The 13,284-nt window shown below is 43.8% G+C and overlaps 1 protein-coding gene across 2 annotated transcripts in view; it reads right to left on the reverse strand.

Moving 5' to 3' along the window:
- Window positions 1-13,284, reverse strand: part of Arl3 (ADP ribosylation factor like GTPase 3) — a 49,724-nt gene that overhangs the window by 9,880 nt on the left and 26,560 nt on the right. Inside the window, exons 4-6 of one of the 2 annotated variants that reach the window (XM_029569656.1) lie at window positions 7,422-7,472; window positions 4,584-4,769; window positions 3,475-4,407 (exon numbers count right to left, since the gene is read on the reverse strand). In XM_029569656.1, coding sequence (XP_029425516.1) covers window positions 4,324-4,407; window positions 4,584-4,769; window positions 7,422-7,472 — 321 coding nt within the window. In that variant the 3' untranslated portion in view covers window positions 3,475-4,323. Of the gene's footprint in view, window positions 1-3,474; window positions 4,408-4,583; window positions 4,770-7,421; window positions 7,473-13,284 lie in introns of those variants that run through there. The other variant, XM_008845659.3, reaches the window with a different exon arrangement.

Below are 13,284 nucleotides of genomic sequence, written 5' to 3' on the forward strand. Positions count from 1 at the left end.
TGTGTGTATGTGTGTGTATGTGTGCGCGCGCGCATGCGCGCACCATGACAAGTATGTGGAAATCAGAAGACAACTTTTGTGGGTCCTGAGGCTCAAACTCTGGTCATTAGACTTGGCAGCAAGTGCCTTTATCCACTGAGCCATCATGCTGGCCCTTGATCTCTCTTGATACCACTTCCTGTGAACCTGGTTACTATAGGCCTGATTAAAAAAGCAGTTTGGGGACTGGAGAGATGGGTCAGTGGTTAAGAACAATGGCTGTTCTTGCAGAGGACCTGGATTTGATTCCCAGCACCCACATGGTGTGGCTAACAACTGTCTGTAACTCCAGTTCCAGGGGATCTGACACCCTTTTCTAACCTCCACAGGCATTGCACAGCACAGGTGTACTTACATACATGCAGGCAATACACTCATACATATAAAATAAAAATAATAAATACTTTTTAAAAAAGCACTTTTGCTAGGCCTGGTGGCACAAGCCTGGAGTCCCAGCACTTGGGAGGCAGAGGCAGGCAGACCTCTGTGAGTTCAAGGCCAGCCTGGTCTACATAGTGAGTTCCAGGACAGCTGGGGCTTACAGGAAGACCCTTCTTCAAAAAGACCAAAAATAAATAAATAAATAAATAAGCACTTTTGTCAGGTGTGGTGGTGCACACCTTTAATCCCAGCACCTGGGAGGCAGCGGCAGGTGGATCTCTGTGAGATCATAGTCAGCTTAGTCTACATAGCAAGTTTTAGGTCAGCTGGGGCTACCTACCCAAGGGAGATCTTGTCTCAAAAAGACCAAAAAAAAGAAAAGAAAGAAAAAAAGCACTTTCTTACCAATAATCAAACTACTGTAACCTCACTTTATTCAAACTGGTTATTTTACAGCTCTCCCTTGCTGCTCCCTCCCCTCCCCTAACTGCCTAGTAGCTTGCTGCCTCTTTTCACATAAAGATTCCGTAAAGGGGACTGGAGATGTAGCTTGCTGGTAGAGCACTTGCCTAACATGGGCAATACCCTGGGTTTGATCTCCAGGACGATGAAAGGAAGAGAGGGAAGGAAGACCAAGGAAAAGAGGAAGGAAAGGAAGGAAAAGCCCCTATAGGGGGTGCTGCATGTCTTTTGTGATTACACTGGAACACAGAGTTCTACCAATAGGAGTGGGTATAGGGTAGGGTGAGAAAGTGCCAGGAGCTCCCTGCTACCTTCAGGCTCCTCTGACATAGCACCCATAACTTCGATGCCACTGTACTCAGTACTGACTCCAGATCACTCTGGTCCTCCCTTTTCACATCTCTCAGGCTAGATGAAGAAACAGGAACCTCCCTGTTAATTCCAGCCTTCCTCACTCTGGCCAGGAGGAAAGATTAGAGCATTGATTGCAAGCCCCCATTCTGTGCATGTAAAATCTACTTCTTTTCTTCAATACTGCTTTATACACACACACACACCCGCCCCCATCCCAGGATGCTCTTGACTTTCTAGAATTTGCATTCTAAGCCATTTGGAAGGACAGGGCCCTCTTGGTGGAATGGTTTATAGAAACCTGGGAAAACTGCTATTGGGCTGGGAAGACAGCTCAGTGTTAGCGTGCTTGACTGTTACTCATATGCACCTGGGTTCCATCCTTAGCTCTGGAAAAACAACAAAAAAAATCAAAGGTGCCATCTTCTCCTGACTTGTGTGTGTCTTTCCAGACTGCTGACTTTCTGAAAATCATGCTATGCACAACTGGAGGGAAGTATGCTGAGCAAGATCTGGTTTGTTTTTGTGGTTCTTGTTTGTTTGCTTTTTAAATTTTAATTTCTTCTTAAGATCTGTTTTTTTTTTTTAAATTTAAAGCAGGTTGTAATTGGACAAGGTTAAGTAGAATTATCAGTTTAACTATTTGAAACATTCTGAATTGTAACATAGTTGGTAAACTAGCTTGTAAATTAATCCGAAAAATGAAGTTAAATCAAAAGCCTGACATGTAAGTTTATATATATAACCACCTATGTGGTTATCAGTTTTATAAAGGAAGAATCTAGTAGTACTTGGGGAAGAGGAAGGACACTTTTTTTTTTTTTTTTTTTTTTGGAAAGGGGTTTTAACAAGGGCAAGGGAATTTGAATATTAATCCTCCTGACTCTACCTTCCAGGTGCTAGGATTATAGGTTTGTACCACATCTACTTTTTGTTTATTTTTGCTGGTCTGGGATGAACCCATAACCTTGTTCATTCAAGACAGCTACTGAGCCATATTCCCAGCCCTCATTTATTAACTTTATAGACTTTTATATAATCAAGAGGACACAGACACACACACAGACACACAGAAACATATAAGATACACAGACACAAATGCAAACACACACTTCTTTTTTTTTTTTGGTCTTTTTGAGACAGGGTCTCCCTGTAGCCCCAGCTGTCCTGGAACTCACTAGGTAGACCAGGCTGGCCTCAAACTCACAGAGATCCACCTGCCTCTGCCTCCCCCACCATGCCTAGGCTTAATATTTTATTATTTTTTATTTTATATGCATGAGTGTATTGCTGCATGTAGGTAGGTGCACCTGTGTGGTGCAATGCCCAAGGAAGTCAGAAGAGGGCATTGGATTCCCTGGAACCGGATGTGGAGATGGTTGTTAGCTGCTGGGAATTGAACTCAGGTCTTCTGCAAGAGCAGCCAGTGCTCTTAATCGCTGAGCCATCTCTCCAGCCCCAAGACAGGGTCTTCCTATATTGGATTAAACTAGAACTCCTGGGCTCAAGTGATCTTCTCAAGTACTGGGACTATAGGTGTGTGCTATGATGCCCAGTTTAGAATATACTGCTTTTAGAGCCAGAATCTAGGCAGGAAGAAATAATTAATAAGACTTAAAGCTGGATGTGGTGGCTCACTCCTGTAATCCTAATACTTGGGAGGCTGAAGTTGGAGGATCAGGAGGTTAAGGACAGTCTCTGCTATGTAGCAAGTTTGAAGTCAGACTAGCTACAAGAGACTCTGTCTCAAAATTCCAAAACACCAAGTAGCCTAAACCTCACAAAGACCCACGGTACTCCGGTACTCCAGAATCCATTTTGAGGATGTAGTTGTGGTCATCTCTGGGCACCAAGGAACCCCAACATCCACATCCACAGGGAACTTCCCCAACATACACATCCACAGGGAACTTCTGGGGGATAGGCACGAGCAGTCTAAGGTGGGGACACTTGTCTACAGGCTGTGCAGGAAATTAGCAATGGCTGTTTTTTTTTTTAAATTTTATTTATTATTTTTATTTTATGTGTATGCATGTATTGCCTGCATGTATGTGAGTGCATCCATGTCATGCAATACCTGAGGAGGTCAGAAGAGGGCACTGGATCCCCTGGAACTGGAGTTATGGATAGTTGTTAGGTTACAGACAGTTGTTAGCTGCCATGTGGGTGCTGGGATTTGAACCTGAGTCTTCTGCAAGAACAACCAGTGTTCTTAACTGTTGAGCCATATCTCCAGCCCCAGCAATGGCTATTTTTGTAACAAAAGGAAAAAAAAAAAAACATGCAGCAAACATGTCAAGACTGAGATGATTCTAGGAAGTGATTATTGGCTTGAGATGAGAGCAGTAAGACCATTTAAAGACAAATCAGTGTCAAATGTCTGAGGAGAGAGGGAAAAACATAAGAAGGGAAGGGGAAATGGAAAGAGGTCATAGCCAATGGTCAAGGATAAAATCTTAGGTCCAAAACCCCACATGCCGGGTTCAGAGAAAAGCAAACAGCCATGCCATTACTTACTTGCCATATGACAATGAGGGAAGATATGACCACAGAACAGTACAGACCAGTCCTCACAGCACTGTGACATGTCCTGGCAGGCATATGAGATGCTTAAAATGAGGCCTGTGGAGGATTCCGGGGCTTTGGAAGTAATCTTAAGGATGGACTCCAGGGTGTCACTGATTTGAGAATGCTTGAGGAGAAGGATCCCAGCTGAAAGTGTTTATCTTTCTTGGAGGAAATGCCTCTTAGATGTTTGGGATAGGGTAGTGCTCTGCCCTAAATTAATATTAAATGAAGGGGAGCTGAATCTCTCAGTATATAGTTCCTCAGTACAAAGCACAGAGCCTGGTGTCCATAGACATCTTCCATGGGAAATCAACCTGTAGTAGCTAGAGACAGACACCAACCTTGAGGGCAGAACCAAGGGAAGAAACAGGCATTCATAGGCTAACTAGCATGCATCTGGTGGCTGATGGTAATCACCTTGGGAATACAGGCTTTTAGCATCCATATATTAGACCCAATATAGAATGCCAACCCAATCATCAAAAACTTCCAGAGTTAGAAACAATCTCCAGAGTCTTGTCTTCAGACCTCCTTCCAGTGGAGAAACCTTGCTGTAGGTGCAGAGTGGTTCCTTCCTTGGAACACTTCATGGTATTTGATTGGTTGCTAAATAGAAAAGAATCAACCTCCTTCAATATCCTTCATATACTAGAACGGTTCATTTTCTCATCAAATGCTATTTGTTTTAAATCTTTTTCTAGCTAGATCAACCCTATCAGTGGGGCAGTCTGCCTTGGTGGGCTGCCATGTTGGGAGGGAACCAAGCCTTCCTGAAATCTCACCTGAATGCCCTCCCCTGTGAGAGCTGAGCAGGACTGGATCTGCCAGACTCGGTCCCGGATGGTGTGGAGGTTCAGTCCTTCAGCAATCTCAGAGGCCGGGGCTGCTGTCAGCAGATCCTGCTTATTAGCAAAGATGAGCACTGGCACACAGCTTAGCTTTTCTTCCTCCAGTAATTCAGTGAGTTCCTGGATCATTTGGGGAAGGGAAGAGGAGGAAAATGTGAAAACTGGTATCTAAGCACACATTAAAAAAAATATTTTATTAGGGCAGGTATAGTCTTAACACATGGGAGGCAGAGGCAGGTGGATCTTTGTGAGTTCAAGGCCAGCCTGGTCTACATATTGTGTTCCAGACCAGCTAGGGGTACAGGGAGACTGTCTCAAAAAGAACAGCAACAAAAAAATTATTTTTATTTTCTGTGTATGAGTGTTTTGCCTGCATGTATGTAAGTGCACCTGTGTCCTGCAATGTCCGAAGAGGCCAGAAGAGGGTGTCAGATCCCTGGAACTGGAATTACTAATTGTTGTTAGCCACCATGCGGATGCTGGGATCAAACTGGGCCCTCTGGAAGAACAGCAAGTATTCTTAACCACTGAGCCACCCCTCTAGCCCCCAAGCATACATTTCTAATTACAGAAAAATTAAGGAGTTAAACTGGTTGGCAGAGATTCTTGGGCTCGTACCTCTCTCTGGTACACTGCCTCAGATTCCTAGGCCCAAACCAAAGATACTAACTACAGAAAGCCTAACCCAGCATCCAAGAATCACACTTTTTTTTTTTTCTGTCTTTTTGAGACAGGGTCTCCCATAGCCCCAGCTGTCCTGGAACTCACTACGTAGACCAGGCTGGCCCTGAACTCACAGAGATCCGCCTGTGCTGCCTCTTGAGTGCTGGGATTAAAGGTGAGCACCACCACACCCGCCCAGGAATCATACTTTTAACAGACTACTCAGTGACTCTGTTATAGGTGGCTCGTGGATCCTACTCAAATAGTGGTTAGAGATTTAAAGCAGCCAAAGTTAACACTGCAAATTTTTTTTTTTTTTTGGTGCTAGGGACTGAACTCAGCCTTGCACACACTTAGCAGGTACACTAACACTTAGACTCACAGTCCCACAAATGACTTAGTGTATATGTATGTATTTATATACAGAAACTGAAAATGACAATTAGAGATTATAATTCTATTTATCAGTCTACGTCCAAAACATGCAAACAGGCATCAATTTTCATCAAACTCACATCCTAAAAGAACTTTATTGGCCTCTATGGCACAGAACATTGTTGACCTCCTAGATAGGCTAAACTCTAAACTTAATTGTCTGTAATGATTCTGAACAGTACATACATTTACCTAAATGACAGGCTCCACCTCTTTCTCATTAAGTGCATATTTTAGCTACTTACTGGGCTTTCAAAAAGACCTGAATGGCTCAAGAGGCAGGTGACTACTACACTCCCTCCACCTTCAAGCTCAGTGCCTGGTTCACCTCAGGGATGATCCAGAAATCAGAACATGGAAGGGAAATGTGCTGTCTTCAAGAGTCTGCAGACTTCTCAACCCGCTTTCCAAGAAAAAGGAACAAAACCATGGGAACTTCTGCTTTTGGATACAGGCCAAAAATTCTGCAATGAGATCCAAGCATGCATCTCCAGATCCCCCCCACCCTCCCTGCTTCTGTCAGTGATCTCACGCCAGGTTCGGTGGCTGAGGCCAGTACTTCTCTATGCAAGACTGTACACAGCCACCTCATGGAATCCTACTGACATGTACTCTGCATTTGAAAGCCGTACTGGAGTTCAAGGTTGACTATCTCCTGGCTTGACAGCAAGATCAGCTTAGTTTTGGCTTGTATATTTCTTCTTATACTTTTGAATTTGTCAGTTACTCTTGGATCAATTAAGGACGTTACTGAAAAATGTAAGTAGAAACGCTCCTGAGTTCATGTCTACAAGGTCTGGGAAGAATCCAGAAGAGCATCTGAACTTCGTGCTAAGTTCCATTTGCTTGTATCTTGTACATTAAATTTGATTAAGGCTAAAAAGCTTCAAATCAGCTGGGCGTGGTGGTGCTTGCTTTTAATCCCAGCACTCGGGAGGCAGAGGCAGGAGGATCTCTGAGTTCAAGGCCAGCCTGGTCTACACAGTGAGTTCCAGGTCAGCTGGGGCTATAAGGAGACCCTGTCCAAAAAGACCAAAAAAAAAAAGCTTCAATCAAAAAATTGCTTAAGCCAGGTGTGGTGGCACACGCCTTTAATCCTGGCACTCGGAGGCAGAGACAGGCAGATCTCTGTGAGTTCAAGGCCAGCCTGGTGTCCATAGTGAATCCAGGCCAGCTGTGGCTACAGGGAGACCCTGTCTCAAAAATACAAAAAGAAAAAAAAAATTGCTTAAAAGACTCTCAACTAAGCTGGATGTCATGGAGCATGCTGTTTTTTTTCTTTTTTTGGTGTTTTTGAAACAGGGTTTCCCTGTAGTCCCAGCTGTCCTGGATTTGCTATGTAGACCAGGCTAGCCTTGAACTCACAGAGATCGGCCTGCCTCTGCCTCCTGAGTGCTGGGATTAAAGGCGTGCACCACCACGCCCAGCTGGAGCATGATTTTTTAATCCCAGCACTCAGGAGGCAGAGGCAGGCAGATCTCTGTGAGTTCAAGACCAGCCTGGTCTACATAGTGAGTTCCAGGCCAGCTGATATTTCTCCCCACTTGCCAGAATGACCTTCTTCTTTGAAATTTAATGGTTAAAAAAAGTATCTCTTTTCCTCTCACACATTTACAAGGTAGATTAATGAATACCTAGTTATGGGGAAAATATCTCAACAGAAGAATTATTTACCTGACCCGTCTCTTCAAATCTTTTTCTGTCTGCACTGTCAATTACATATATCTGTAAAGGAAAACAAGAAAGTTACTTTAATAAATAGACATAGAAAAAATACAGGGCAACTTCCACAAAAGAATCAGAAAATCCCCCAATCAAAAGATTTCAGATTAGCACAACACATAGAATAGAAATGGACTGTCTGGGCTGGAGAGATAGCTCTGAGATTAAGAGCACTGGCTGCTCTTCCAGAGAACCCAGGTTCAGTTCCCAGCACCCTTATGATGGCTAACAACTGTCCATTAACTCCAGTTCCAGGGAATATGACACCATCTTCTGGCCTCTGTGAGCACTGCATGCATGTGATGTACTTGCATACATGCAAGCAAAACACTCATACACATAAAATACAAATAAAAATAGTTAAACAAGCCGGGTATGGTGGCGCATGCCTTAATCCCAGCACTCAGGAGGCAGAGGCAGGCGGATCTCTGTGAGTGCGAGGCCAGCCTGGTCTCCATAGTGAATCCAGGACAGCTGGGGCTACAGGGAGACTCTGTCTCAAAAAGTACCCCCCCCAAAAAAAGCCCAAATAAAAATAGACAGCAACTTTTGTTGTAACTCAAATTCTGTACTACACTGAAAACCTGTTGTTTTGGAAAACTATTTCTTTGCATAATGTTCTTTCATTTAGTCACTGTGCTAAATATTTTAAAAACTATTTTATAGGGGGCTGGAGAGATGGCTCAGCGGTTAAGAACACTGACTGTACTTGCAGAAGACTGGGGTTCGAATCCCAGCACCCACATGGCAGCTAACAACTGTCTGTAAATTCAGTTCCAGGGTATCCGACAGCCTCTTCTGTCCTCCTCAGGCATTGCACGTGTATGTGTATGCGTGTATTGCCTGCATGTAGGTAAGTGCACCCGTGTCTTGCAATCCCCCATGGAGAACAGAAGTCATTGGATCCCCCTGGAACTGGAATTAGGGGCAGTTGTTAGCTGTCATGTGAGTACTGGGATTTGAACCTTGGTCTTCTGCAAGTACAGCCAGGGCTCTTAACTCCTGGTCATCTTTCCAGTCCCCTGCTAAATATTATACTAGGATCCAACTCTACCCTTTTCTCTCAAGAATAGCCCACATTTCTACTTGGAGAATCATACAGAGAAAGGGGAAGGAAATTGATTTCAGTATTTTTTTTTTTTGGTCCATACAATTGTTAATATTACTCAAATTCAATGCCAACAAATAATCATGGGATGTGCACACCACAGACACCCCTAATCTGATGCTGAAGGTAAGTCACTATGCAGAGCACAGTGAGAGCTTAGTTTATACCAGTGGAATCCACTCTATTTTTGCTTATTTATTTAACTTAAAATTTTATTTTATTTATTGATGCAAGTCCAGGGCTCAGGCTTTACAAGCCCCAGGCATACTATAAATACAGGTATGGAAAGAATGACTGGGATGAGAGTTTTCATTAGAATCACCCAGGACTGGACAGTAGATTAGGAAGATCCTGGCTATCAATAAAGCAACAGTTTAGGACACGTGAGGGAGGGAAGGAGAGCCAGGTGACTGCTGGGAGAATGTTCTGGATGCAGCCTGGAGGGTGTGTGCAGGTCACTAGGCAAGGCAGGAATTACCAAGTAGGAGGAAGGTGTTCTGTGGCCAAAGTGTGTGAATAAAGGTGAGGAGAGGCCATTTGGTATGACAAAAAGGAAAAAACAGCTAGCTGTGGTGACACACGCCTTTAATCCCAGCACTGGGGAAGCCTAAGGCCAGCAGATAGCAGTGAGATGGAGGCCAGCCTGGTCTACATAGTGAGCTTCAGACCAGCTGGAGCTACAGGGAAACCCTATCTCAAAAAACCAACACTACCCCCAAAACCCTAAAAATCAGGCCATAGAATTATTCTACAATAAGGTTATATTCTCTGGAACTCAGAATGACACGTCAGGTGAAGTCGATTCACTTTGTTTTTTTTTTTGGTCTTTTTGAGACAGGGTCCCCCCGTAGCCCCAGCTGGCCTGGATTCGCTATGGAGACCAGGATGGCCTCGAACTCACAGAGATCTGCCTGCCTCTGCCTCCCGAGTGCTGAGATTAAAAGCGTGTGCCACTACGCCTGGCCTTACTTTTTATTTTTTGACACAGGATCTCATTGTGTAGCTTCAACTGTCCTGGACTATGTAGACCAGGCTGGCATTGATTTTACAGAGATCTATCTGCCTTTGTCTCCCAAGACACCATGCCTGGCTGTTTTCCAATTCTGATTATTTATTTATTTATTATATGTGTATGTGTGTATTGCCTGCATGTAGGTAAATGCACCCGTCGTTGCAATGCCCAAGGAGGACAGAAGAGGCCGTCAGATCCCCTGGAGCTGGAGTTATGGATAGCTGTTAGCTGCCATGTGTGTGCTGGAATTTGAACCCGGGTCTTCTGCAAGAACAACCAGTGTTCTTAACCACCAAGCCATCTCTCCAGCCCTTATTATTTTTATGTGTATGAGTGTACTGCCTGCATGCATGTAAGTGTACCAGAGTCGTGCAAAGCTCACAGAAGTCAGAAGAGGGTGTTGGATCCCCTGGAACTGGAGTTACTGACGATTGTTAGCCACCATGTGGGTGCTACAAAAGCAGTTAGTGCTTTTAAGCCATCTCTTCGGTCCCTGTCTGTCTCCCCCTGACCCACCTCCAATTCTTATTTGTCTGGTTATGGAAGACCTGGAGAAAGTTTTTTTTTTTCCTCCAGGTCTCCAGTTTCCAGAAGAGACTGAATGAGGCCCCTTAGTCTCTCCTCCTGCCTCTGCTGCTCCTCCCTACTCCTGCTGCCTTTTGACCATTTTATTGCTCCCAGTATTTCTCCACCAAAGCATAGGCAGCAAACAAGAGGTGACAAGGGAAGAGTGTGGCTGTACTCTGATAGCTTGAGCTGAAACTAAGAATAAGGTGTCTATATAACGTAGTTTTCAATTACTGGCACTCTTTCCATCTTGTAGCACCAATGTGTGTGAGTGGTATTGTGGAAAAAAATAGTTAAAGTGTTTGAGATCAATTCCTTTTGAGGTCCTGTGCATTTATTGATTGATTTACTTATCTTTTTTGAGGCAGGGTCTCTCTATTTTTTTTTGGCTTTTTGTAGGCCCAGCTGGCCTGAAACTCCCTAAGTAGACCAAGCTCCAAGCTGGCCTCATCTCAGAGATCCACCTGCCTTTGACTCCTGACTGTTGGGACTAATGGTGTGCACTATCATGCCCAGTGGTCTCACTATGTTGTCCAGGCTAGTCTCAAAGTTATAGCAATCCTCCTGTTTCTGTCTCCTGAGTACTGGCATTACAAGCCTGTATACAACACCCAGCTGAGATCCTGTACTTTAAATATGGAGATAATGACAGAGATTTTACTTAAATTATATTAAGTTTAAATATAAAACTGACGCTGGGTGAAGTGGCACATGCCTTTAATCCCAGCACTTTGGAGGCAGAGGCAGGTGGACCTCTGTGAGTTTGAGGTCAGCCTGATCTACACAGTGAGTTCCAGACCAGCTGGGGTTACAGGGAGACGACCAACAACAACAAAAACACCCCACTATTTTAAAGATTATTTGCTTTTTTTTTTTTTTGCACTATTTTAAAGATTATTTGCTTTTTTTTTTTTTGGTGGTGCTGGGCATTGAACACTGGGCCTTGTGCATATAAGCCAAATGCTCTGCTAATGCCACACTCTAAGTATTCCTATGTATTTTTTGTCTACCTGTTGTTTTCTAGCTAAGGTGAACTGGAAGTTCCCTATCCCTTCCCTTCTATCACACTTAAAATTTCTTTATTAATTGTTCCCCTAAGTGAGTCAAGTCAAAGCCAGATGTTCTTGGCACCTGTCCCTGAGAATAACCCAAATCTCCAAACCACTAGGGAGCCATTTCATGCTCTAACAGGAGGGGTGGCGAACTTTGGTAAGCAGTCAGTAGTAAACACTTTCTGTCCTGTGGCCCATGCAATCGCATTCACAACTACGGAACCTGGCTGCTGCAGGGAGAGAGCAGCCCTGGGAAATCTGTGCAAAAAATGCACATGGACTGGTTCCAATGGAACTTTATTTATGGACACCGAAATTTGAATTTCACATTCTCATGTGTCACAAACCATTATTCTTCTTTTGATTTTTCCCCCAACCATTTAAAAATATAAAAACCATTCTAGTTCACAGGCTATACAAAAACAGGAGACAGGCTGGATCAACTCATCCACCTCTGCTCTAAAGCAAGATTTTACTATGGCACTCTGAAGAGAATTGAAAAGATTTAACCAGGCAACGAAATGTGTCAAGCCTCAATCTTGCTGCCAGAGCAGCATGGAGTCCAGTGTAATACGTCTTTTTCAACTAACAATGAAAGCCTATTAAACCCAGACAAACACACAGAATCCATCAACCTGCTGCTCCAGGCTGCTATGAAACAGGCGGACAGGGCTAAGAGTCTCAAAGCTGGAGACTAACCCTGGGGACTCAGCTGCTTTCCAAAACTGCTTAATCTCAAATGACACTGGAAAATAATGAGGTTGACTCTCAACCCAAAATATTTTCTTGTATTAGTATGTGCTATGGCTGAGAGGTCACTCTGAACTGGTGTTTGCTGGGTACCACATCAGCTAACAGAGAGTATGGAATCTAGGGTCCTAGCACACTTACCCTACCATCTACCTTTAAGGGGGCAGAACTTGACTTAAAATTACCCTTATCTGTAGACTAGAAAGTTCTGAGGCTTTCTGGTGGAGCCTCACAATCATTAATGTCTTACTAACTGCTCTTCTTGGTCATTTCTTCCCAAGAACCTTAATTTGGCACACAGGAATGTTCTCTCTCTACTTTTTGCCAACTTTTTTTTTTTTTTTGTATTTTTTTTCTTTGACAGGGTCTCATGTAGCCCAGGCTGGCCTTGAACTTACTTAGTAGCTGAGTCTGGCCTTGAATTCCTGATTCTCCTGAATCCACCTTCCAAGTCCTGGCATAACACCACCATACCCAGCTTAGTGGGTTTTATTTTTGCATTTATTTTCATGTGTGTGTGTGTATATGTGTGTGAGTATAAGCACGCCCATGGCATGCATGTGGAGATCAGAGGACAACTTGTGGGAGTCAGTTCTTTCCTTCCACCATGTGGATCTTTGGGATCAAACTCAGGTGATCAGTCTTGGCAGTAAGCACCTTTTCCTGCTGAACCATCTCACCAGCCCCACAACTCACTTTTAAAAAGTCACTGAATAATATTAAAAAATATGATGTATTGGGACTAGAGAGATGGCTCAATGGCAAGAGTACTCCCTGCTCTTCTGGAGGACCAGGGTTCAGTTCCTAGAATCCACATGGTGGCTCACAACTGCCTATAACTCTAGTACTAGGGGATCTGACATCCTCTTCTAGCCTCCAAGGATATAAGCATACATGCATACAGATATATACACATTAGAAAAAAATTTAAAAATTAGTTTATCAATTAGCATTAAATGACATCTTGTCTTTTTAAAAATACTTTTTACTTTATGTGTATGAATGTACTGCCTGTGTGGAAGTACATCCATGCTGTGCAATGCCCACAGAGGTCAGAAGAGGGTGTCAGATACACCGGAACTGGAGTTATGAACAGCCATGTGGGTGCTGGGACCTGAACCTGGGTGCTCTGCAAGAGTGGCCAGTACTTTCAACCACTGAGTCATCTCTCCAGCCCTATGTTTTTGGTTTTTTAAAAAAATATTTCATTGCTGGGCGGGGAGGTGCACGCCTTTAATCCCAGCACTTGGGAGGCAGAGGCAGGAGGATCTTTGTGAGTTCAAGGCCAGCCTGGTCTACATAGTGAGTTTCAGGCCAGCTGGGGTA

This window comes from Nannospalax galili, unplaced genomic scaffold, assembly GCF_000622305.1.
Source record: "Nannospalax galili isolate Female #2095 unplaced genomic scaffold, S.galili_v1.0 scaffold161, whole genome shotgun sequence".
Taxonomy (NCBI): Eukaryota; Metazoa; Chordata; class Mammalia; order Rodentia; family Spalacidae; genus Nannospalax; species Nannospalax galili.